General features: G+C 35.4%; 2 protein-coding genes across 2 annotated transcripts; both read left to right on the top strand.

The window, feature by feature from the left end:
* Positions 1-620: 620 nt before the first annotated feature.
* On the top strand, positions 621-1,318 carry LOC127831277 (uncharacterized). Its single transcript, XM_052356254.1, has 2 exons — positions 621-816; positions 1,017-1,318. Exons 1-2 carry the CDS (start codon positions 621-623, stop codon positions 1,316-1,318), a joined length of 498 nt encoding a protein of 165 aa, XP_052212214.1.
* Positions 1,319-4,628: 3,310 nt separating this feature from the next.
* Positions 4,629-24,519, top strand: LOC127882288 (proteasome subunit beta type-6-like). The gene is made up of 6 exons (XM_052430850.1): positions 4,629-4,795; positions 15,384-15,451; positions 15,833-15,964; positions 17,751-17,880; positions 19,400-19,544; positions 21,868-24,519. The coding sequence occupies exons 1-6, from the start codon at positions 4,694-4,696 to the stop codon at positions 21,996-21,998; spliced, it is 708 nt and encodes a 235-aa protein (XP_052286810.1). The 5' UTR covers positions 4,629-4,693; the 3' UTR covers positions 21,999-24,519.
* Positions 24,520-27,991: the final 3,472 nt, after the last annotated feature.

The following is a 27,991-nucleotide window of genomic DNA, read 5'->3' as shown; positions in this document are numbered from 1 at the left end:
TAAATTTCTCGCTTTTTTTTCCTACAAACAGTTCTGCACATAAGGTATTATTCTTAAAATAATCTAGATATTTATGTTTAGATCGTGAACATGCTTTAACACTGGTGGCCGAGTTTTTACATACACGACCAGTAACTTTCAAACTGTGAAATAAACAAACGTTTTCCTTCTTTAATCATGTTTACCAAAAAATACTGGTGGTGACATCAAAGGATGTTTATTTGTGGTAAAAATAACATTATTATGTAATTAGGTAATTATAAAATTATCATGGTCATTGTCAAATAAGAAATCAATGAGAGGATGAAGAGAAAATTTTCGCGGGTTATCGAGTAATTATGGTAAGTGTTGTTGCTCAAATGTTAAAGTATGTATATAGGCAGATGATTTCTTTTACTGTATCATACAATCATGGCTGAACATCCATGTATTTACTGCAATATTGAGGTCACTTCTCGTGCGCACGCTATTGCATGTGATTCATGTGGAAGATGGAGTCACCGTAGACACACCGGTAAGTCTTAGTAATTTCTTAGTGATAATATAGATACATTAAAATTGTGAATTGTGTTGTCGCCTGTAATGTCGTGATTTAAAACTGATCATATTATTATAAAATTATGTCCCTTCCTTATCTACCAGTTGAACAGATTGAACCGGCATTCAACAGGCTGATGGAGGTAGCTGAAGGAGTCGGGGGTCCCGTACTGCGGGTATGCGAGTACATTTCCCGTACATGGATCCACGGCAGTGTATGGCGACCCCTCAATTGGTGCGTGTTTAGAGAGGAGGTGCGAACGAACAACGACTTGGAAGGTAACTATAATACAATTAGCATTATTAATTTATAAGTATGAAACAATTCACATTGTATATTTTTCGTATATTAATCTTATACTTTCATATCATACTATAACGGTAATAAGCATTTGTTTCATAATAATGTTATTAAAAACTGATAAAAAAATGACATAATCTTGTTATTAAGTACAAACATGTTTTTATTATAATTACAGGATGGCATAGACGCATCAACGCACGAGCGTGTTCAGCCAACCTCGGGCTTTACAAGTTGGCCAACCTTCTCAGAGAGGAATCTGAGACTGTTGATCTTCATATACGGCTGGTGAGCCAGCACCTTCTCACGAAGATCAGGCGGAAGAAGTATGTTACGATACACGGCAGACTGCATCAAGCATGGGATGACTACGAAGAAGAGAAGCTGACAACAACTGAACTTCTGAGGATCATCAGCCACATCAATGCCCATCAACCATCCACAGCGGTCCACCACATGCTCGACGACGACGAGGCTTGAAAGATGAACGACTGATATGGTTGAAATGTAACATTAAATTGAACAGTGTCGTACATGTATCTAATTTGTATTAGAAAATCTGAATGATAAAAATGTGTGATAAAAATGTAAAAATATTGTAGTGCGTCAAAAATGTATCTAATTAATATGTGCTTACACCCTCATTTTTTTTAAATGACATGAAATATTCAAATATATATATATAGTATCCAAGGTTTAGTTGTTGCTTATTTATATTATATGGTAAATAAAACGGATTACAAAGTAGATCAGTTATTATTTATTTATTGAACCGATTTGTTAGGGCAAAAAATGATATCAGTTATTTTGGCCGTAAAACCCATTGTTCCAGTACAGTAGTCAGGTGCCAGTGTATTAATTTGATAAGATAATGATCATCACGGCAGCTTGCTATTACACAGTGTATTCATTCGGCTGGCGTTGTGTTATATGTCAATTTTATCAGTTTTCAAGTATGTGTATCTCTTCGCTTAACTCAACGTTCAATGACACGCGCACTTAACATAATTATAAAACATAACGCGTATCATTATATTACTTTTTATTAATTACGTACACGTTTTAAATTTTATATATTGTTTTTTTGTGTGTTTTTCGCAACCAGAAAGAAATAATAAAACATATAAATAAATATAAAATTCAACATGAAACCTTTATTCTTTAATCATAAAAAACTTTTTTAAATAGCATTAAACGTAATTGCAGAGCTTACATTTATTCCGCCATAAATCATTATTTCTTATTTTTACTATTATGTTATAATTTTGTTAATTAAATAAAAGCACCAATTTAAAAACCAAACAACAGTATTGCGTTATTTAAATCGTAAAATTAACTAAATTCTTTACCTTAGGCATGGCATTAATTACTCAACTCAAAAGTAATCCACAGTTTGCAAATAAATGCCCCCAATGTTATTGTAAGCCGATAATAGGTGTCATTAACACCTCGTTGTAGGTATACCTCCTATATAAAATCAATTTACCGAAACATCCACGACTTTTACTCTATAAATCAATTTACCGAACTGGTCATTTACCGAAACATCCAGCACCCATATAGATACATATATTTGAGGCAATTGACCGTAAATTTAAATAGCATGAGTCTTAAATTAAAAATGTATTTCATTCCCTCATTATGTAATTGTGATAAAACAGGTGTTAGTTATGGTAGCTATAGCGCTTACCATTTGTAGAAAACGAAATGCAAAAACATTTGGAGATCCGTATTAAAAAAAATAACAGTGCTTCTATATATTGTAATGTTAATAATTACGACTCATTCAGTTTATAAATGTGCTTTGCTGTAATTTATTATTGTGTTCTATGTATACTCGAATAAACTATGTGTTCTGTTCTACTATATTCAAAAAAAATATTCATCTAGTGCAATTTCATATTTAATACAATACAATGTATGGAAATAAAGCATTTGGTTTCTTGTATGCGTGATATTCTATTAGTATTAAACTATTTATTAAATTCAATTAAAAATGACTTTGTAAATGGAAATAATAATAAGAAAGTGATGACATATTATAATGTTAAAGTCGTAAGACATAATTAAACATCTTAACTGCGATAAGTTCCATTTATTAACTTGACAGCTTACGCACAAAGTGGTGCTTGGGCAACAATCAATTACTGACATCCGCCTTCGATTGTCAATAAATAAACAAATCAGTTTTCTTTTAAAGTGCTCCCTAAATGGATATTTGATTAACAGTCTGAACAGGTGTTATAAACATGCCATTCAATGCGGACAGCTTATCTGTTAGAACATTGCCGCTAATCCTATGTTGTTGCGTAATGTTATTTTAACTATCAGATAAAGATCGTCGTAGTAAAAATGATTTTATAAAATGTCGTTTTTTTAGGGTTATGATTATTATTTATTTATTAATAATGAAATGATAAATCAACTTGTTCTTCTATGTACTTGATTTACTAATAAAACGATATACATTTACTTATTATTAAAAAGTTATAATATAATCCATCGATATATTTTATGTAATTAATTTTTAACTTTTTAATAGTTCATTATATACATTTCAGGATATCACCATCGTCTGAACTCGAGAGCTGGTCACCGCGGTCTGTCATTTTACAGATTAGTACCTGTGCTACTCAGTGATTGCCAGCATGCACAGCGGCACGCAACCCTGATAGCATCCGGCAGCAATGACGGCACAAATAGAGGCCGTCAGTACAGACACCTCTCCCAAAAAGTCAAGGATTTATTTGAAAAATACTCTGCGGGTGAACTGACGACCACTCACTACCTGCGTGCTTGCGGAAAACTATACGGACCGCCAGACATGGAGTAATGTACGCTGTCGATCTCACCTACCTGCGTGCCTGCGGACAACTACTGAAATATCGAATGTGTTCATCGCGTTGTTATTTGTTATTTTATGCCAAATGAATAAACAAATAGACTCTACGGACATTTCTTCGTGTTGTCATACGCTGTTATGTTTATGTTGTTCATAAACTATATAAATAAAGAATGCTTTCATTGTCGTTTTATGTAACTAAACTACTGAATTATCGTATGTGTTCATCGCGATGTTTTACACCACTGTTATTCTACGTTATTTTATGCCAAATAAATAAACAAATAGACTCTACGGACTTTTCTTTGTGTTGCTTATACGCTGTTGTGTTTATGTACTTCATAAAATACATACTAGTAAATAAAGAATGCTTTCATTGTCGTTTTATGTAACTAAACTACTGAAATATCGTAAGTGTTCATCACGTTGTTTTACACTGTTATTCTACGTTAATGTATGTCAAATTAATAAATAGGTCAGAAAGTTATTTCTTTTAGTTTTTTGTTACTAAGACTATAAGTTTAATCATTGACGTGATAAATATCCTCTTATTAAAATTATATAATGGTGACCAATTAAACTACTCAACCACTAGTGTTCCGCTAGTATGGGGGCGAAACGACCAGGTGCGAAACGACCAGGGCGGAAACGTCTTGGGGCCGAAATAACTAGGGTGCGAAAAAACTTGGGCGCGAAACGTCTGTAAATCCATTAAAACACGCAAGTTTTTGCACGATTTATCGTGCATTTAAAAGTCATATTTCTTAATTTAATGCATGCGATCTTAAATATCAAATCAAATATACATTGAATGCGTTTGTTCGGTTTTATCTATTTTATAGGCAAAATGGCAAGCTGAGCATTTCGCAGAGTTGTATGTGAGAGCAAGGAACGACAACTCTGCGCGGAGATTGTTGTTTTCCTGCAAATCTTAACTTTCTCACGGTCTTGCAATTATCACGCGACACCGGTTTGACCAATAGAGCTCTTCAATCAAATCGACCAGAAACAACATGGCGTCTATCATGACAAGCAAATATTCGCCGGCAATTTCTTCAGATTTTGCTTTTAATATGGAGAGGCCGGATTGGTTAACTTCAGAATTGACTACCGGGGTATGACCCATATTTCCCAAGAAATCATTTCGCTTTCAATTATATCAACTTTCTACGAACTTTCAATCGTGCTTAAGTCGCTGTAACGCATTTTTTAGTTCTTTTCCGTAGTTTTCGAATTTGCTTTAAGCTTGTATGAGTATCCTCCGAATACCATGTAATGACGGTGTAATTAGTGAGAACGAATATGACAAAGTCTGTTGAAACATACATGTATGAGACAGAATTTAATGAATGTTAGTCCGCTTTTTTCTGAATCTTATTTGGACAGCGATGAATCTTTTGCTGATGCTCAAGATGACCATCATGCTGGTAATAAAATTGTCTTATTATTTTTTAATGCACATGCCGGAAACAAAACACATTTTTGTCCCCTATTGGTTTCACCGGAGGGGACTTAGGCGTAACAAAAAAAGTTGTTTGTTTCCGGTGGCCCGACCCTACCTAATTTTTTGCCGCCGGTCCTAATCTTTTTTTAGCCCAAAATTCGAAAAAAATCGGACCGCGTATATTTTCGGCGCGCTCAATAAGCGTTCAACGTTATCGGGGCCGTACATTAAACTTTCAACATAAACAAGATGGCGGCGCCCAGCGCCATTACCGGATCATTGCGCATAGCGGATCACTTTGATGTTCAAGACTGCGTTTTGCGATAAATAGTTGAAATTGTTAGATGATATTTTGCACAAAGCATCTTCAAGGCCTATTATTTAAACGCATTGATTGAGTCGTAATTGGAGCGTCTCTTTGTCAAACATTTCGGTATGTTTTGCTGACATGTATATACGACTTTGTTGACTTCTGTCTCGTTTCCAAATCGAGGTTGAACATTTTTTGTGGCCACTTGCTATAACTCTGTTGGAAAGTAAGAAGTTTACCCATTATTTTAAAGGCCATTTAGTAGTCTTTCGGCATGCAAAAGTCCATTTCAGTTTTGATTGATGTTTAAGATTTTGTCTGCGTGTAAAAATAAGACTATGTGCTGAATCAGTTAGCAACGGTAATTTTTAATCAAACTGGTGTTAAAGAAGTCTCAAACCGTTCATTGTTTTTCACCAGCACAACTTAATTACGCTACTGATCCGGTAATGGTAACTTGACTGTACTGTTGAAGGAAAAAGTAATACCAGTTTGTGTCTTTGCCAAAGTTTTGACAATTTTAAGTAATTCAAATGGTCTGCAACTGACTGTTTTAATAGCTTGCTGGATGGTTTTGTAATTGGCAATTCAAGATAGCAATTTTTTTTCCACAATGGAATACAAAGTTTAAAGATTTCATGTTTTAAAGTCCTCTTTAACGACAGGGTGCATCTCTACTAAACTTTTACATTGGATCTCCAAGAAATGAATATTGCCTAGAATTATTTCTGGCAGGATTATGGTCCTTTGTCTTTTTTTTTTCACTTTTGAATTTATTATTACAAAATTGTGTGTGTTCAACTCCTCTGCTTGACAAATTTTGCTTCAACTTTCACAGCTGAATGTAAAGATGATCATTATGGTAGGACTTCTGACTGCAAACAGTTCAGCCATTTTTCATTTTGTCTACTGTATATATAGTGTATTTGTCTCTGTCCAAGCATAATTGTCCATGTCAAAATTCTAGTTATATTTAATAAGTAAAAATGTTATCATTTTCAGGGCAAGCACAGTCATAGTGCTAAAGTGGGGGACATATTGTTTTTGCCCTGTATGTTGGTTCATTTGTTTGTTTGTTTGTTTGCCCCAACTTTAACATTTGCAATTACTTTTGCAAGATTGAAGATAGCAACTTCATACTTGGCATGCATGTGTATCTCATGGACCTGCACATTTTGAGTGGTGAAAGGTCAAGGTCATCCTTGAAGGTCAAAGATTTAGCTTCAAAGCGGCGCAGTAGGGGACATGGTGTTTCTAACAAACACATTTCTTGTTTAAATTTATAAGTATAGTTTGATACAAGAAGCATTAAATTTCTGCTTTTCTGTGCTTGGTGTGATTTGATTTTGTGTTTGTTTATTGATTTGTGTGTGTGTAATTGTATGTATATAATACAAGTCGTAATAAATGTTCTGTTCTGTTCCTGAAATTCATGGGTAGATAGACCCCACGCCACCAGTACATAATATAATCTGAAAATGTGGTCCTTTGGGAACATTAACTGCATCCAAGAAATATAAAAGCACATCCGGTTTGATTGGGTCTTTCCATGGTGATAATGTTTAATGCAACACCACTGGCGTTCCCGTAGCACTGCTTTTGAGGTATTTAATATATTATAAATAATAAATAATATAGAATACACTGCATGAACCCAAAGGACCAGAAAGTATAACAACACTGAATCCCTATAGACACTGAGGGTCAAGCTCTCTGTGACTTGTTATAGTTATGCCTTTTATTGGTCATAAAATGGTATATTTAAGCCGTTGCCAGAAGTCAACATTAAACTCGGAATTAAGGAAAGCAACACATTCAATATTAATGAACAGCAAGTTTTTATTTCATAAAAGCATTTAAATATAGTCATATAGCATTACAGACATCATCAAATTTATTGTACATACAGTTTATACACAAAACATGAGAAGAAAATGCACCATGTACGACAATTTCTAAAAAAAAAATATTTTTAAAAATAAAATTATTTGCCTACCTACCTACCCTAATTTTTTTGGCCATGTCAGTGGAAACAAACGATTTTTTTTTTTAGGCCTTATGGTTTGCGCTCTGTTTGTCTGACTGTCACACTTTTCTGGATCCAGCGATAACTTCAAAAGTTCTTCATATTTTTTCTTGAAACTTGAAACATGGACAAATGGCAATATGGACATTATGCACGTCATTTCATTTTGTTCCTACATCAAAAATTTTGGTTGAAATGGCAGCAAAAATTCAATAGTTTTGTTTTATATGTTTTTTATGTCCCCCACCCACTATAGTGGGGGACATATTGTTTTTGCCCTGTCTGTTGGTCTGATTGCTCCAACTTTAACATTTCCAATAACTTTTTCAATATTCAAGATAGCAATTTGATATTTGGCATGCATGTGTATCTCATGGAGCCGCACATTTTGAGTGGTGAAAGGTCATGGTCATCCTTCAAGGTCAAATATATGTGGCCAAGATCGCTTATTTTATGAATACTTTTGCAATATTGAAGATAGCAACTTGATATATGGCATGCATGTGTATCTCATGGAGCTGCACATTTTGAGTGGTGAATGGTCAAGGTCAAGGTCATCCTTCAAGGTCAGAGGTCATATATATGTGGCCAAAATGGCTCATTTTATGAATACTTTGGCAATGTTGAAGATACCAACTTGATATTTGGCATGCATGTGTATCTCATGGAGCCGCACATTTTGAGTGGTGAAAGGTCAAGGTCATCCTTCAAGGTCAAAGGTCAAGTATATGTGGCCAAATCGCTCATTTTATGAATACTTTGGCAATATTGAAGATACCAACTTGATATTTGGCATGCATGTGTATCTCATGGAGCCGCACATTTTGAGTGGGGAAAGATCAAGGTCATCCTTCAAGGTAAAAGGTCAAAAAAAAAATCAAAGCGGCGCAGAAGGGGACATATTGTTTCTGACAAACACATTTTTAGCTCATCTATTAGGCCACGACTTTTTTTTTTATTGGTTTACAAAAATTATTTTGAAAATGGTCCATCGGGCGGTCGAAAAAAAAAAAAAAAAAAAAAACGGAAAAAAAAGTTAATACTAATAACATCAGAACAAAGAGATCATATCTTTTATAACCTTAACACAGAGACAAAAAATCAAATTATGCAATGAAACACATCTATATCTTCAAATGAAATGAGTCCTAACAGCACCTTATGTAACATCAGGCAATTTTAAACACTCCATTACATGACATGCGTTCTTCTCCCATTAAAACGAAAAACTGCGCTTCATTTCCAAAATTGGATGCGCACCATTACGCAATGCGATGCCCGTTGCATAAATCTTATATATTAAGATAAACTACTCATACACAAATTACCCGGTATGTGTTTGCTCTTACTCGACTTATGAGATCGTACATGAAAAAAAAATCGAGGTAGATCGATCCATGCGTCGTCGCGGTAATGTTTGTCAAAGTTGTTGTTGTCATGAAAACTCGTTGATTTACAACGCAAAACGTCTTATTTGAACTGACGCGAATTAATTTAATCATATTTGTCAACTTCGCTTTTGCTTTATTTTGATAATTTAATCCAAAGTTTAATGTTAGCAAGTGTTTTTTTTTTACTGGAATTGTAAACAAGGAGTCAGTTAAAGTCTTCCGAAAATGTGCAGTCTGTGTGAATTGACAGTTTGACGTCATCAAAGGAAAGCCGCTTTCTGTCGGAAGCAATTAAGCGACAAATTTCGCGCCGAAAAAATTGGCTTCCTTTGTCTAGCAATCAACATGCCGAACCAATCGTGTGTTTGTTTTTCAATTGCAATCCTCCAATTTAATAAAAGCACGTGCATAGCTCCGCCTTCAAATCTTTTGCAGAGAACGGAGGCGGAGTTTAACGGTTAATTGAGCTAGTGTTTTACACAAGTTGAGTTCCGATTTGCCGAAATTACTCGGCCCTAAGCATTGAAACGACAAATACATTTATCAATGATTTTCCGAGATATACCGATTTGTTCCGATTTCCAAACTTTCTGTACAGTTCCTATAAACTATGGCGGACGTGTTTACAAAATTCCTAAACACATATATCGTAAATAATGGCAGTGTTTTATTGGATTATTTATACTAATTATCAAATACTATCGGGTTTGTTTAATATAATTAACATGTTAAACAATATAGTTGCGTCACAGACATGGAAATAAATTTTGATGGGGTCGACATTTGACTGACGCTGATTTTCTTATTGTCTGTAATTTTTACCCGAAATAAATTTTGAGAAGTGCCCATAAAAGGACTGGTACATAATGTGTCACATTGAAAAATATCCCGATCTCTGCAATATATGTGAACCAATCGTTGATTGTACTTACTTGATTTTATTCGCAACCGTACTCAAACAGGATCGTTTTTTTTCTCGTTTTGCAGTGCGGTCGGGAATAAAATATTTAAAAAAAAGACGATTTTCCGATTTTATTTTTTTTCCCATTTTCCAAAAATTAGGGTCGGCGGTTTTGTAAACCAAGAAATATAAAAGTCGTGGCCTTATTTGAAAAAAAAAAATGAGCTATTGTCATCACCTTGGCGTCGGCGTCCGGTTAAGTTTTGCGTTTAGGTCCACTTTTCTCAGAAAGTATCAATGCTATTGCATTCAAACTTGGTACACTTACTTACTATCATGAGAGGACTGGGTAGGCAAAGTTATATAACTCTGGCGTGCATTTTGACAGAGTTATGTGCCCTTTTTATACTTAGAAAATTGAAAATTTTGGTTAAGTTTTGCGTTTAGGTCCACTTTTCTCAGAAAGTATCAATGCTATTGCATTCAAACATGGTACACTTACTTACTATCATGATGGGACTGGGAAGGCAAAGTTATATAACTCTTGCGTGCATTTTTACAGAATAATGTGCCCTTTTTATACTTAGAAAATTGAAAATTTTGGTTAAGTTTTGTGTTTAGGTCCATTTTATTCCGTAAGTATCAAAGCTATTGCTTTCTTACTTGCAACACTTACTAACTATCATAAGGGGACTGTGCAGGCAAAGTAATGTAACTCTGACTGGCATTTTGACAGAATTATGGGCCCTTTTTATACTTAGAAAATTGAAAATTTGGTTAAGTTTTGTGTTTAGGTTCACTTTATTCCTACAGTATCAAAGCTATTGCTTTCATACTTGCAACACTTATTAACTATCATAAGGGGACTGTGCACGCAAAGTAATGTAACTCTGACTGGCATTTGGACGGAATTATGGGCCCTTCATACTTAGAAAATTGAAAATTTGGTTAAGTTTTGTGTTTTGGTCCACTTTACCCCTAAAGTATCATAGATATTGCTTTCATACTTGGAACACTCGCAAACTATCATAAGGGTACAGTAAAAGGACAAGTTGCATAACTCTGGTTGTTATTTTACGGAATTATGGCCCTTTTTTGACTTTGTAACTTTGAATATATGGTTAAATTTTGTGTTTCGATTCACTTTACTTCTTAACTATCAAGGCTATTGCTTTCAAACTTCAAATACTTTCATGCTATCATGAGGTTACTGTACCTGGCAGGTTGAATTTTACCTTGACCTTTGAATGACCTTGACTCTCAAGGTCAAATTATTAAATTTTGCTAAAATTGCCATAACTTCTTTATTTATGATTAGATTTGATTGATACTTTGACAAAACTACTCTTACCTGACATACCAAAATAGACTCCACCCAAACCATCCCCCGTGCCCGCCCCCCCCCCCCCCCCCTCCCCCGAATCCCCCCCTATTTTTTATTTTTTTCGCATTTTTGGAAAATAATGTAATAAATGTCCACACCCCCACACTATACACCCCTCTTCACTCCACCCCTCCCTCCTTTGTGATTGAAAATGAGAGTCCCTTCACCTTTAAAAAGAAAATAGATAAGCGGTATGCACCCGCAAGGCGGTGCTCTTGTTTTAAATCTTAATTAGGCATTAAAATCCTGATAATTAAGGGTAAAAAGATGTACTGATACTGTGTTTTGAAGCTTGACCACCTTGATGTTTCCCTTGTGGCTTTCACAATGGGCGTTATTTATAATTTACTAATATAATATTTCAGCGCTTCCGTTAGCTTTTAAAATTTTGGACGTCCCAGACTTAAATTTTGAAGTCCCACTTTTATTATAGAATTTTAATATACGTACATGTTCCAACTCTATCCATTACCGGATAATCCAGTATTATTATGATTGCTATTTTCAAATCCAAAATACGGACAATATTGACGTCCGCTATCATCTGCCATTTTACGCAAGTTGAATTGTGGGATGGGGCAATTCCAATTAATCACGTGATGCGATATGAGAGCATAGAGCACTGTTCATATTAAGTAATTATGACAAATCAACGACTGAAATTAAAATGTAATATGTACTTTATGATCGACGAAAAATACTTTATCTGAAAACAACTGTCCGAAAAAAAATGTACGTGTTTTGCACATGAAATAATATGTGCATATCGTTTGACTGCAGAAAATGAAAACCAATTACTCATTAAATACATAATCAATATATAATTTGGTTAACATACATGTATTGCTTTACAATATGCTTTTGCACTACTTTGCTTTGCTAATCGACACTTAAAATAATGTATTTCAAGATGGCGGACATTTGACTTAAGATTTTTGGAAACTAGCGAAGATATTTCGTCAATTGCAGTCCATGTCCGTACCATCTGCTAACAAAATAAATAAAATACTGGGAAAAATCGGTACCGAACGAACATTTCCGAAATGCCGAATTCGTTCTAATTTGATCGCGCACGCGAACAAATTTTCGTGAATTGATTATTTGTCGGTTTATTTCCAAACTGTTTTCAGATTTTTGCTATTGCCAGAGTCGAGATTTTATCGCATTGGTGATCAGGCTATGGGTTAATTTTGCATACTGCTTATTTTCAAATGCATATAAAAAAACGTGTTATCCAAAAAATTCAGGATTTTATTTTTCATGGAAAGTTATGAAAACTATGGCTAAAAAAAAACATTTCTCGTGTATTTCGTGTACAGATAAAAATCATGCGAAAATTAGACTTCATGTACAACGTCACGTCATTCTTCTTCGGGGAAAACGTGGACTTAAATATTTGATTGCTGAATAAATAAAGTAATGCAGAGGTTGCTTATAGTATTGTATACAGTGGGGTCGGCGTGTATTCGGCTGCCTGAGCGCTGATCGGCTGGTGCGCTTACCAAGAAGACTTTGATTGACAGCTGGAAAAATCAATATTGGCCACTCGCTGAGAATTTCATTGAAAACAGTAGCTCTTGGGCGGAGATAACGGTCTGAATAACCCGATTTACAGTTGACATTTGTACGTGTTGTGTATTAGTAAATAGCGTACATGCGGATTATGGGACGTCCAAGGGACTTCCACCATTTGCATAATGGACGTACGACTGCCGTTTTCGGGCGCAATTTACGCCCGGACATCCACTAACGGAAGCGCTGATATTTATTGTTGTTTTTTAAGCTATATGTGTTGAAAGGTATTGAAATGAAATTTGTCCCTATATATTTTAAATTTGTTTACACTTTGATAATGGTTTAAATTATATAACATATTTATTATGTCCCCCACCACTATAGTGGGTGACATATTGTTTTTGCCCTGTCTGTTGGTTGGTTGGTGTGTTTGTTTGCTCCAACTTTAACATTTTGCAATTATAACTTTTGCAATATTGAAGATAGCAACTTCATATGTCAAGGTCATCCTTCAAGGTCAAAGGTCAAATATATAGCTTCAAAGCTTCAAACACATATCTTGTTGTAATTCTACAATACGATTGCTTTGAATGAAACTATATATACGCTGTATGGTTCATAATTATTGACACAGAACGGATACTTGAAAGCTTTCTGGATTTACTGAAACTTCAAATACAACATCCGTTATATTATTAAACGTGACAAAATCAAAACAATGGCATGTGTAATTTAAAGGGGGCAGGGTGGGACCTTGGTGCTACGTGGTACTGCAACCTATGTTATAAAAGCCTTGTCTGATAACAATCAATGTATATAACACAAAGTTGATTTAATGAGGGGAGGTCTAATATCTTAACTGATACCACACTGGGTCTGCCATAATAAACTTGAGATAGAGCTATATCCGCTTATAAGACACATTGCAACACCCAAATAACAATTACAAAAATGACTAAATCTGTACAGAAAAGCAGTAATTCACAGTGCTGGTAACTAATGTCAATTTGAGAATCGCCATAGCTGGATATTTGCGAAAGTAAGAAAAAAAGAAAGCTTAGCAATAATTTTCATTGTGACCTTAAATTTTATACAGATAATTATCATTACTCAGTAATAAAAAGCTGTTAATTGTTTATACAATTAATTATAATAATTATGATCCATGCACAAAACCATTAGCATATTATATTTTATTGGGAATACAGGTTTTTTTTTGGGTTGTGGGGGAAGGGGCCTTTAGCCCTTTTGTGGGGGAAATTTTACGCGGGATTTTCCACTTTGGGGAAAAATTGTGCGCGTGGGAATTTTCGCGACGTTCCCCTTTTTGGGGGATTTGTTAACTTACTCTCTCATTATTACAATACATGTACATGTTTGCACTAAATTCATTGGGTTTTTTTATAATTTATTACGTTTGGCAAGATTAAATTGAAATAGAATTGAGATATTATAATCATGAGACACATCTTTCTATTTAAAAAAAAAAAAAAAATTTTTTTTTTTTTTTTTTAGGGGGAATTTTTGGTTCTGAAAGGGGAAAAAAACAGCCTAGTTTGGTGGGGTAAGACGCCAATATTATATATCTGTTATATAAGGTAAAAAAACCTGGAATATATCTATTTAACATACTAAATGGCATTAGCAAACAATCGTATTAATTTTATTATAATAGCCTTTAAAAAAAATATGTATGTATCTATATATAGTTTGTACAGTAAATAGTTTTGGTAAGATATCAGTATAGGTAAGGTTACATAGTTATATTTTGGTTATCTCATTTTTACCTGAAGAAACATGATTGATTTATAAGCACCCATAATATTTATGACACTTTCATTATGTTTGGATCAAGACCATAACTTGAGTTATAAATTAGCTTCAATCTTTATAATTCCTGTTTGGGGGCCCTGAAATGTTATTACATGTAATTTTCACTGATATTTATCACTGTTTGAATCACAGGTGGATGACGTGTGGCTATGATATTAATAAGTAGAAACATCATTTTAAATGAAAAATAATCAAATTATAACGAAAAATAAACTTTTCTGAAAAAAAGTCGCTATAAAATAAAAATAATAAAAATATATATGACAAGGTAGTCGATTCATAATGACTCAAAAACAGGGTTATTGCTTTGAACACCCATTACTTCATCAATTGCAGAAATAGATTTCCTTTCTGGAAATGTACATATCTTGTAATATTTGTACATATGCTGGGTCAAATTTAAAGGAATAACACGATACAAAACTCGCGACATAACCTTCTCGTCATTGATCAGGAGCAATGGGGCAATCGTAAATGTCTAGCCCTTTTCTTAGCCCTTTCAGTGCGGGAACCGAATTTTAAAGGCCTTTGCAAACAGTTTGGATCCTGATGAGACGCCACAAAATGTGGCGTCTCATCAGGATCCAAACTGTTTGCTATTCTGATAGTATTCTTTGAAAAAAATAGAAGAAAATGCTAATTTTAGAAATTCTGCAGACGACATTTTAGCAGACGACAAATTTCCCAGCATGCAAAGTGTTAAATGAGACCATCATTATAATATCTCTTTTTATCATTTGCATATTTTGGTTGTTGGAATATTGTGAATATAACTTTGTTTGAATATGTTAAACTTTGTTTGGACATTTTTTTAAATTTATCTCTTGAAGATATAATGCACATTCTGTACCAGTCTCTCGTGTTGTTTAGTGCATAATGAAACTATGTTGTATTTTCAGACAACTATTGCAGCTATAGAGTTTGATGGTGGTGTTGTCATTGGTGCAGATTCCAGAACAACCTCGGGGTAAGCTGTTACGTTCATGGAAATATCTACTGTTTAACAAACCTTAAAAAGCCATTCCACAATTAACACGTCCACAAACGTAGATCACCTCCCTTTGTTACGATATGAAAATAAATTATGCATTCATGGGCTGGTGTTTACCTCAGGGATATACATGTACGTCTAACATTGGATATAAGATCTACTGTTAAGTTGGATATTGTTGTAAAATGTGTTATGCTTTGAAAATGAATCTAAATTTAAATTGGACATGAATATAAAGCTTAAATATATTTGAAGGTCCCATTTGTTTTAATTACATGCAAAATGCAAAAGGAGTACTTTTGTCCATATTTTTTATGTCAGTATACACGCACAATTGTGAACCTAATGTCATTCCAGGGCTTACATTGCCAACCGTGTGACAGACAAGCTCACCAAGGTGACTGACTACATCTACTGCTGTCGCTCAGGTTCTGCTGCAGATACACAGGCAGTGGCCGACATCGTCAACTACCACCTCAACTTCTATAAGTAGGTCACTCCCTGTATCAGTATGTTCTTCAACCCATACCAAGGTCATTTCTTGTATTGATCTGTTACTCACTCTATAACTAAGTTCAGCCTTGTATAAATGTTTTTCTCATTCTATACTTAGATCCTCTCTGTTTAAATATTTCACGCGCCTCAAACCTAGCTGTGTCTCTGTATACACATATTAATATATATATTATTTTTGCCGTGCTGTGTGAAAAGTGGTTTAATGCATATGCTTAAAGTGTTGTCCCAGATTAGCCGATGCAGTTGTCACAGACTAATCAGGGATGACACTTTTTTTTCCACCTTAAGTAGATTTTTGCTAAGTGTTGTCCCTGATAAGCCTGTGCTTACTGCACAGGCTAATCTGGGACTACATTTTACGCACATGAATTAAACCCCTTTTTCACAGGGCACGGCCCAAATATATATATCTAGGTTGTACCCAGTAAACTATGTTACTCCCTCTGTATCTAGGTCATACCATGTAGAAATCTTTTGCTCATTCTATATATAGATCCAACTCTGTCAAAATATTTACACACTTTCTCTATGTTTGTTGCTCTCTGTCAAAATGTCATACTTTATACATTCTATGTCACACACAGTTTATATATCTTACTCTATATCTAAATCACTCAAAGTTTATATATCTTACTCTATATCTAAGTCGTTCCCAGTTTATATATTTTATTCTATATCTAGGTCATTCCTAGTATAAGTCTCTTACTCAATAACTAGTGATTGTTATACGTGTTCCGATGTGACATCAATGACACGTGACAACCTTTTTTAACTGAATGAACAAGATGCATGGATAAACAATCATACTATCGTTGATAAAGTCATACGTCTTGTTTTAAAATATGAAATTAATTTAAAATCAATTTATAAGATATTATTCTGTGTTATTCAATATAAGTTATTTATGTGTTATACTTACTTGTAGTTATCGGCAATGAGCTTTTGTTTTACACTGTGTGCAAATGACTGGTTCAATGGGGAAATGATGTAGCAATACTACCAACTGACCAACCATCAAAAAAGCGGTGATCCGAAAACAGTGGTCACTTGTGGACAATGGCCACTTTGGCCTTTTCCCTTGACTGACCGCTGCTTAGTTTTGACTGTATATCTAAGTCACTACCTGTATATCTGAAGTATTATCCCCACTCTATACATGTAAGTTCCCTGTTTAAGTATGTTTCTCATGTGTATGTTTCTCATGTGTATGTTTCTCATGTGTATGTTTCTCATGTGTATGTTTCTCATGTGTATGTTTCTCATGTGTGTGATGTTTCTAACTACATATAATAGGAATGTTACTCACTTTTCAGGTATTTTAATGTTCCTTTTCAACATTTTTTTCTCCCTTAAAGTATTTCTCTCACCTTTAAAGTTAGTTACTCATTTATAAGCTGACTGGTTCCTGTAAAACTATGTTGGTCAATATAAGTCTGCAACTCATTCTATGTATATATGTTTCTTTAGAGAATCTGTGCTCTGTGTTTGGAATCTGTGGGATTTGTATGAGAATCTGTGCTCTTTGTTTAAGAATATGTGCTCTGTGTTTGAGAATCTGTGCTCTGTGTTAAAGAATCTTCACTCTGTGTGTTGGGAATATGTGCTCTGTGTTTGATAATCTCCACACTGTATTTGATAATCTCAGCTCTGTGTTTGAGTATATGTGCTCTGTGTTAGACAATCTCCACTCTGTGATTGACAATCACTCTGTGTTTGAGAATCTGTGCTCTATGTTTGAGAATCTCCACTCTGTGTTCAGGATGGAGATGGGAGAGGAACCTCTGGTGAAGACTGCAGCCTCTGTGTTCAGGAATCTTTGCTACAACAACAGGGACAGTCTCTCTGCAGGCATCCTGGTTGCTGGCTGGGACAAACGCCATGGTGGACAGGTGAGAAATCCAGGGCCCATATACATCATGCTCTGTTATACAAACTTAAGTATAGTAAAAAAAAAATTTACATATAAGGACCCTTTCACAGACTTTGGCATGTTTTGAAGTTTGCCATTAAATAGTTTTAAATAAATATTAAACAGTTTGCCACTGTTTCATATCTTTTTATATTCTGGGTTAAATGGTCAATGCATTCTGATTAGTTATAGTATATGTGCGTAAAGAAGGCATATTGCTAGACAATGATGTGGTATTTTATATGCATTATGACGCATGTTTTGCTACAGTTTTTCTTTATTTCAATCTATTATAATGGCATAATGTGAAATGCAATCTTTCTTATAAGGCTTTTTTAAATCCCTATTTGTTCTTTTCAAATAAATCAAATACTTTGCCACAATTCTTAATTAGATCACGATAAAACCTGATGTGAAGATAATTGCTGATATTGATTCAGAAAAATGCCTCTAGCTTAGTCAGTTATTATCCTAATTTTTATGCCCCCGAAGGAGGGCATATAGTGATCGGACCGTCAGTCTGTCTGTCTGTCTTTCTGTCACACTTTGCATTTAGGTTTGGCGTGTAGGCTTCAAAAAATGTTCATAACTTCTATGTCGCTTCAGATAGCAACTTGATATTCGGCGTGCATGTGTATCTCATGGAGCTGCACATTTTGAGTGGTGAAAGGTAAAGGTTATTCTTCAAGGTCAAAGGTCAAAAAAACAAATCCAAGGGAAGTAATAAGCTTCAAAGGGAGATAATTATCTGTACCTGCCAAATGATAAAAAATTATAAATCAAAGCGGCACAGAAGGGGGCATTGTGTTTCTGACAAACACATCTCCTGTTTTTAATTAAGCTTACATAAAAATGCAAATTTCAAGGACATTATAGAAGGAATATCTATACTTTTTGAACAGGGAAATGGGGCTGAAACTTGTCCGTAGATTTGCCCATGTGCGATGTATGAACTGCATATGTTTACCATGTTTACTGCAGGTGTTCACTATTCCCCTGTGTGGCATGTGGACCAGAATGCGTGTATATTTTACTGCAGGTGTACACTATAATGTGAAATGCATGTATCCATTATACTATGTGTACTGTAGACCTATATTACATCATGTGTACTGCAGGTGTACAGTAACACTATATCTATTTTATATCATGTGTTAACTATATCTATTTTATATCGTGTGTACACTTTATCTATTTTATTGCAGGTGTACACTATATCTGTTGTATTGCAGGTGTACACTATATCTATTGTGTTGCAGGTGTGCACTATATCTATTGTATTGCAGGTGTACATTAATATATTTTATTTCAGGTGTACTCTATATCTATTTTATTGCAGGTGTACACTTTGTATTTGACTGCAGGTGTACACTGTATCTATTTTATTGCAGGTGTACACCATATCCATTTTATCGCAGGTGTACACTATATCTATTTTATTGCAGGTGTACACCATATCTATTTTATCGCAGGTGTACACTATATCTATTTTATTGCAGGTGTACACCATCCCCCTGGGAGGCATGTGGAACAGGATGCCGGTGGCTATTGGAGGCTCAGGCAGCACCTATTTGTACGGCTACGTGGACGCCAACTACAAGCCTGGCATGAAGAAGGATGACTGCATCAAGTTTATCGCTAACGGTAGGGAATTCGGTAGAGTGTTACATTGTTGCATCAGCTTCTTTTGTTATATCATGTACACCATTTGCAAAGTGAAAGGTCAATATGATATACGATAGTGTCTTGGGAAACCAGGCTTTATGCATGTGCATTATGATTCTTCCCCAATCTGCACAGGCTAATATAGGACTAAATTTTCCGCCTATATTGGATTCTTGTTTAGAAAAGAATTCTTTCAAATGATTGGATTCATGTTTAGAAAAGATTTCCTTCAAATGATTGGATTCTTGTTTAGAAAAGAATTCCTTCAAATGAAAATTTCTATAAAGGGGCAAGTGCCCTCATTGATTAAGCTGTGCATACTGTTCAGGGTAATCTTGGACACTACTTTATACATATGCCTTAACTCTGCATTTTCCAAAACCCAGCTCAGTTGTCATAAGTGCATACACAGACATATATGAAAGCTAAGAAAAAGCCTATTTTAAGCATGATCAGCACAAGTTGGCAGTGATATCTCAAAAAAAAATTATGGAACTTTTTTTTTGTCATTTAATTAGGATGAATTCAAATATAATGTTGTGTGTATGTAAGTTGCTGCATATACATTGAAAATAAAATTTGTAATTTAAACCCTGCTTGCGTTTTTTTCTGAGATTCATTACAATGATCTAGGGTTAGAGGTTAGTTCTTTATGCTACTGTTGCAAATCTTTGCATTCGGTTGATAATAACATTTTATCCTTCCTCACGAAATTGCTTTTCTGTTGTATTGGTTCATATATAACCATTTAGCAAACTAAATGTTATTAAATCAAATTTACCGTAATAACTCTATGTTTTCGGATACTTAAAAATAATTATTTTTTTTTGTGTCCGAAAACATAGGTTCGAAAAATATTCACAAAATGCAGGTGTCCGAAAACTTAGAGTCGAAAATTGAAGTGGCCGAAAATAGCGTCAATTGTATCAACGACTACCGGTAATAGCATGCGCTTGTAAAATACCATGCCGTACAGTATAAATTACAGTTATATATATTTGCACTGCATTTTAAATAATTTTAAATGCTGCATTTATTTGACAGAAAGTTACTACAAGGTTGTACTTTGACCAACGAGTTCAAAGATGAGAATGAGACGTACCGATACTCGCTAGTATGAACCTGTAATTAACGCAAAAAAAGCAAATTTTGAACTCTTTGTTTGTTCATTTCAGATAGTTGTTTTCTAACACCTTCCATTGTTCGTAAAACTTGCAATAGGGTGCATTACACTTTGAAACGTTTAGTGTTTGTCACAGTTATTTTACTTAGAAGGGGTAAGACCATTGCAGTAGATAATTGAACTGTTAATTGGTACTGCCCCTGGTAAGTGTCATAACGCTTATGCTATCGGGCGAAACCATTGTTTAATACCGGTTTACCAGGTTATTTACCCAATAACGCAATGTAATGGTCCGTTGCCCTCAGGCATGCACCTTCCATGTTTTATGATGTTAATCTGGTTGTTAAACCCCATGATCGAAGTGTCATTAGATATCGAAAACAGGACCGAAATTTAGTAAAATAGCGCTGTAAAATATTCTGTCCGAAAACTTAGAGACATAAATAATGGACGAAAAATCGTGTCTCCGAAAATTAAGAGTCATGAAAAATAATAATTTTTGCTAAAAAAAAGGAGGTGTTCGAAAACTTAGTGTGTCCGAAAACATAGAGTAATTACGGTAAATTGTCTATTGTTGCCTACAAATACTTTAATGTTCACAGGCAAATAGCCAATTCTTTGGCACCCCATTTAATATTATAGTTTATTTAATGAACAACCTTCACTAAATCAAAGTTTTCTTCAAGTAGCTGTATACTAAATGCTCTATCACTGACCAGCAACCGGGATGGCGATTCTGGTGGTATGAAACATCCGGCATGCATCATAACATAAAAAGAATACAATTTTCATTCAGTGATAGTTGTTTACAGGGCCGGATCCAGAGAGGACATAACTTGGGGGACACACAATTTGTTTCACAAAACAAATACGCGGGCAGGTTGGCGGCATGAAATCAGTGTACTATGAATACTATGAATGGTCAAATATTAATGTGTTGATACTTAATATAGGTGCTTTCAAAATTAACATACAACAACTACCTCCCCCCCCCCATAGTGGACAGTATGGTTGGTACATCTGATCATGTTGGTTCCACAAAAAACACGAAAAACGAAGGCTTTAGCGGCTGGGGGTGGGGCATGTGCCCCTTATCCCCCCCCCTGATTAATCTGTGCCTGGTTTATCTTTAAAATGGTACTAGTTCTATACAATCCGATCTTCGTTGTTATGTTTCAGCTGTATCTCTGGCCATTAACCGAGATGGCAGTTCTGGCGGCGTGATACGTCTTGCCTGTATTACAAAGGATGGAGTAGAGCGCCACACCCTCACTGGGGACGACCTGCCAAAGTTCTACGAGGATAAATAGTGGACATGCCTGGATTATGTGTGTGTGTGTGGCGGGGATGCGCCATGATGTACTGGATGTCATGTGGAGATGTTGTAAATGTGAAATATGAATATTGGAATTAAGCTTAAGTGGAATTTAAGGTGAAAGAGTGGTGCTTTGAGATGTTAACAGCAAAATTCAGTCACAAACATTTTACAAAGTTTACCAACTGATTTTTCTTTTCACAAAAAAGGTCATCCCACAGGTACTTGAAAAAAATTGTTTGGGTCCTTATATACAAAATAAAATAGAAGATATCCAATGATGCTTTCACAGGTGTATTGAATAACACTATGCACTAGCACGGTGTTTAATCATAGATTGACGCTTCTTTCTGACAACCACAACGTCATAGTTGTGCATTGTTTGATTTTTCATGCTGTTGCATAGTGTTATTCAATACATCTGTAAAATCATCGTTGGATACCTTTTCTTTTATTATATATATATATTATTAGCTCACCTGAGCACAACGTGCTCATGGTGAGCTTTTGTGATCGCTTTTTGTCCGTTGTCCATTGTGCGTTGTGCGGTGTCAACATTTGCCTTGTTAACTCTCTAGAGGCCACATTTATTGTCCAATCTTCATTGTATTTGGTCAGATCATTGGTTTCAATGATATCTTGGATGAGTTCGAAAATGGTTAGGTTTGCTTGAAAAACATGGCTGCCAAGGGGCGGGGCATTTTTCCTAATATGGCTATATATGGCTATAGTAAAATCTTGTTAACACTCTAGAGGCCACATTTATTGTCTGATCTTCATAAAACTTGGTCAAAAGATTCATCCTAATAATATCTTGGATGAGTTTGAAAATGATGCCGGTTGGTTGAAAAACATTGCCGCCAGGGGGCGGGGCATTTTTTTTCATATATGGCTATAGTAAAATCATGTTAACACTTTAGAGGCCACTTTTATTTTCCGATCTTTATGAAACTTGCTCAGAAGATTTGTCCCACTGATATCTTGGATGAGTTCAAAAATGGTAACCTTTGCTTGGAAAACATGGTTGCCAAGGGGCGGGGCATTTTTCCTTATATGGCTATATAAGGCTATAGTAATATCTTGTTAATACTCTAGAGGCCACATTTATAGTCCGATAATCATGAAACTCAGTCAGAAGATTCATCTCAATAATATCTTGGACGAGTTCAAAAATGATGCCGGTTGGTTGAAAAACATTGCCACCACGGGGGCGGGGCTATTTTCCTTTTATGGCTATAGTAAAACCTTGTTAACACTCTAGAGGTCACATTTATTTTCCGATCATCATGAAACTTGGTCAGAAGATTTGTCCCAATGATATCTTGGATGAGTTCGAAAATGGTTTTGATGCTTTAAAAACATGGCCACCAGGGGCGGGGCATTTTTCCTTATATGGCTATATATGGCTATAGTAAAACCTTGTTAACACTCTAGAGGCCACATTTATAGTCCAATCTTCATGAAATTTGGTCAGAAGATAGGTCTCAATGGTATCTTGGATGAGTTCGAAAATAATTATGTTTGCTTGAACAAAAATGGCTTCCAAGGGGCGGGGCATTTTTCCTTATATGGCTATAGTAAAATCTTGTTAACACTCTTAGAGGCCACATTTACTGTCCGATCTTCATGAAACTTGGTCAGAAGATTCATCCCGATAATATCTTGGACAAGTTCAAAAATGATGCCGGTTGGTTGAAAAACATGGCTGCCAGGGGGCGGGGCATTTTTCCTTATATTGCTATAGTAAAACCTTGTTAACACTCTAGAGGCCACATTTATTTTCCGATCTTCGTGAAACTTGGTCAGAAGATTTGTCCCAATAATATCTTGTTATCTCAGGTGAGCGACTTTGGGCCTTTCAGGCCCTCTTGTATATTTATATATATAAGGACAAATTAGTTTTTCAAGTACATTGTACCTGTGGGTTACCCTACCAAGTTTCAGGCCACTCTTGGCATTTTTAGTCTGGCTTAATCCCTACAAATGTTTTATTTATTAGTGTCCAAAGGCATTTTTCCAGACCTGTTGTTTAAAATAAAAAGGATACATTTTTGAAGTTTGTTAAGTACTGAGATTTAAATAGCGTTTAAGCAGAAAACAATTTAACTTGGAAATAGTTTAAACTATGATTGCTTGTGTTTGATAAGTACAACTGATACTTATTTTCATCTGACTTTGACAGACAATAAGCTACATTGTTGCACTTATGCTGTTTAAAGAAGTGCTGGATATGGTTAATAAATGACTTATTATGATATAGTTTTGGTGTGTTCATACAATATTGTTTTGAAAACCTTGCAATGTATGTTATAGGAAACGTTTATACCAGTTGTGATTTTGAAAAGAAATAGAGATTTTCACAAAGAATTACTAAAAACCAAAAAAAGAACCATAAATCTTTCTTTAAAAAATGTGTTAACTAAACTATGATTGGACAATAACAAAAGCCCAGTGCTGTCATTGGCTACAAATATCGCACTTCAGACAAATACAAAATAAATAACATTGACATCATATTAAGTGTTGTTGACATTACAATTGATCTGTTAGTGTTGTACTGACCCTGTCCATATGTCAGCAGTTAGTTCACATAGACATCATCAGTGCCCAAGTGTTGTTGACATTTCAATGGATAGGCTAGTGCTGACCCTGCCCATACGTCGGCAGTTTCTTGCTCTCTATAACCGCTGTTCAGACTAACGATTGAGCTGTCTCGGTAATCCCTGACAACAGAGGCAACAGACAAGAAACGATGCGCTTGCTGTGAAAAATGTTTTATATCAGCAGCACATATTGATGTAACCTCATTATTCAGCATGGAATTTTACAATAATGTGCCACATCTGTTCCAATGTAGAGATGGCGTGAAGAGATAGGTTTTTAGCTCACCTGAGCGATAGCTCGAGGTGAGCTATTGTGATCACTCAGCGTCCGGCGTCCGTCCGTCCGTCCGTATACAAATTTGTAAACATCTTCTTCTACTAAACCATTGAGCCAATTTCAACTAAATTTCATGTGGAGCATCCCTAGGTCATGGGACAAAAGAATTGTTAAAAAAAATTTGATCACATAACCAAGATGGCCGCCATGACCATATATGGTAAAAACCTTAAAAAATCTTCTTGTCAGAAACCGCTCATCAGATTTTCAAAAAATTTCACAGGGATGACCTTTGAGGGCTCCCCTGAAAAAGTTGTTCAAAGAAATTTGATTCGTCAAAAAACATGGCCGCAGGAGCTCGTTGAACTTTGCATGTTTATTCGTTTTTGCCTATTTTGTGAAAACTTTCAAAAATCTTCCACATTTTTTGTCCAATCCTTTCCAAATTTGCACAGTGTCTTTATATCAGTGAGGACACAAACCCTACAAAAAATGAGCATTATTGGTTTATGAAGTACAGAATTACCTCCCCTTGAATTGAGAAAATGGTGTTTATGCAATAAAGTCCAAATTTTTCATCCAATTCTTTCCAAGCTTGTAAGGATTTAGCATTGTTCAAACAAGGGAAACAACTACGGTTAATGCATGTTCTTTTTATTACAGATTTGCCTCCCTTTAATTCATTCAGAATCTCATTTTACAGCAGAGATTCCAAATCTGACCTGTAAATGAGCCCCATATTTACTGCTGGTGCTATGTTACCTTTTCCCATTTGATCATTCTTAAGTATTGGTCTTGTAATGCTGCTACTGCTACTGCTACTGCTACTACTACTACTACTACTACTACTACTACTACTACTACTACTACTACTTCTACTACTACTACTACTACTACTACTTCTACTACTACTACCACTACTACTACTACTACTACTACTACTACTACTACTACTACTACTACTACTACTACTACTACTAGACTACTAGTACTACTACTACTAGTACTACTACCACCACCACCACCACCATCACGTCTACTATTACTACTTCTACTACTACTGCCACTACTACTACTACTTTTACCACTACTACTACTACTACTACTACTACTACCACTACTACTACTACTACTACTACTACTTCTACTACTACTTCTACTACTACTACTACTACTACTTCTACTACTACTACTACTACTACTACTACTACTACTACAACTACTACTACTACTACTACTACTACTACTACTACTACTACTACTACTACTACTACTACTACTACTACACCACCACCACCACCACCACCACCACCACCATTCACAGTGACAAAAAACGTATTCACACAATGGCTGCTACTACAACTTATAGCCCATATAGGGGGGCATGCATGTTTTACAAACAGCCCTTGTTTCTATGGGATTTTAACCACAACTGTTCATGTTTATCTCCGACACATATTTTTAGGTCACCTGTCATGAAGTGACACAGTGAGCTTATGTGATCGTGTGATGTCCGGCGTCCATTGTGCGTGCCTGCGTGTGTCCGTGCGTCCGTCCGTCAACAATTTGTTTGTGTAGACAGTAGAGGTCACAGTTTGCATCCAATCTTGATGAAATTTGGTCAGAATGTTTATCTTGATGAAATCCGATTTGGGATTGTATTTAGGTCATCTGGGGTCAAAAACAAGGTCACTAGGTCAAATAATAGAACAACCTTCTGTAGACAATAGAGGTCACAGTTTTCATCCAATCTTTATGAAATTTGGTCAGAATGTTTATCTTGATGAAATCTGGGTTGGGATTTTATTTGGGTCATCTGGGGTCAAAAACTAGGTCACTAGGTCAAATAATAGAAAAACCTTGTGTAGACATTAGAGATCACAGTTTTCATCCAACCTTTATGAAATTTGGTCAGAATTCTTGATGAAATCTGGGTGGGATTGTATTTGGGTCATCTGGGGTAAAAATCTAGGTCAAATAAATAGAAAAACCTTGTGTTGACAATAGAGGTCACAGTTTTCATCCAATATTTATGAACTGTGGTCAGAATGTTTATCTTGATGAAATCTGGATTGGGATTGTATTTGGGTCATCTAGAGTCAGGAACTAGGTCAATAGGTCAAATCATAGAAAAACATTGTGTAGACAATAGAGGTCATAGTTTTCATCTGATCTTAATGAGTCAGGTGAGCGATTCAGGGCCATCGTGGCCCTCTTGTTTAAGTGTTGTTCAGTCACACTAGATTGTCAACAGTAAATTTGGACATCATTTTGGTTTTTACGGTCATTGTCAACAGTAAATTTGGACATCCATTTGGTTTTTACTGTTGAATCTTAGGTCGTGCAATTTATAAATAAATGTCCATGAGTTTTCTCGATATTAATTGAGTTTTGCAAGCAACTGAGCCCCTTTATTACTATATACAATCAAAGCGCTGAATGCACTGAAGTTGATCACTATTGCATAATCTTAGACGCAACTCATTTTTAGCTCCACTGGCCAAAGGCCAGCGGGGCTTATGTCATGGTCCTGTGTCCATCGTGTGTGCGTGCGTGCGTGCGTTAACTTTTTCTTTAAACATCTTCTTCTCCTAAACTACTGGTCCAATTCTGATGAAATTTCTCAGGAATGTTCATGTGGTGAACCTCTTTCAAATTTGTTCAAATTATGCCCCTGGGGTCAAATTTGACCCTGCCCCAGGGGGTCAAAAAATTGAAAATTTGCTTATATAAGGCCTATTTTGTGCAAACTTTAAAAATCTTCTTGTCCATGACCATTGGGCCTAGGGCTACCAAATTTAGTATGTAGTGACATTTTATAGTCATCTACCAAGTTTGTTCAAATTATGCCCCTGGAGTCAAATTTGACCCTGCCCCGGGGGGTCAAAAAATTGAAAATTTGCTTATATAAGGCCTATTTTGTGCAAACTTTAAAAATCTTCTTGTCCATAACCATTGGGCGTAGGGCTACCAAATTTAGTATGTAGTGACATCTTATAGTCCTCTACCAAGTTTGTTCAAATTATGCCCCTGGGGTCAAATTTGACCCTGCCCCGGGGGGTCAAAAAATTGAAAATTTGCTTATACATGTATAAGGCCTATTTTGTG

This window comes from Dreissena polymorpha, chromosome 5, assembly GCF_020536995.1.
Source record: "Dreissena polymorpha isolate Duluth1 chromosome 5, UMN_Dpol_1.0, whole genome shotgun sequence".
Lineage (NCBI taxonomy): Eukaryota > Metazoa > Mollusca > Bivalvia > Myida > Dreissenidae > Dreissena > Dreissena polymorpha.
The sequence above is the reverse complement of the archived record's forward strand: the minus strand, read 5'-3'. Positions and strand labels throughout refer to the sequence as shown.

What these genes read in the sequence shown, in the direction of transcription:
- LOC127831277 (XM_052356254.1), top strand. Translation starts at nt 621, where the DNA reads ATGTCCCTTCCTTATCTACCAGTTGAACAGATTGAACCGGCATTCAAC. An exon ending in AACGAACAACGACTTGGAAG is followed by an intron (nt 817 to 1,016) that starts GTAACTATAATA and finishes TTATAATTACAG; the next exon opens with GATGGCATAGACGCATCAAC.
- LOC127882288 (XM_052430850.1), top strand. Translation starts at nt 4,694, where the DNA reads ATGGCGTCTATCATGACAAGCAAATATTCGCCGGCAATTTCTTCAGAT. An exon ending in TACCACCTCAACTTCTATAA is followed by an intron (nt 15,965 to 17,750) that starts GTAGGTCACTCC and finishes CTCTGTGTTCAG; the next exon opens with GATGGAGATGGGAGAGGAAC. An exon ending in ACAAACGCCATGGTGGACAG is followed by an intron (nt 17,881 to 19,399) that starts GTGAGAAATCCA and finishes ATTTTATTGCAG; the next exon opens with GTGTACACCATCCCCCTGGG.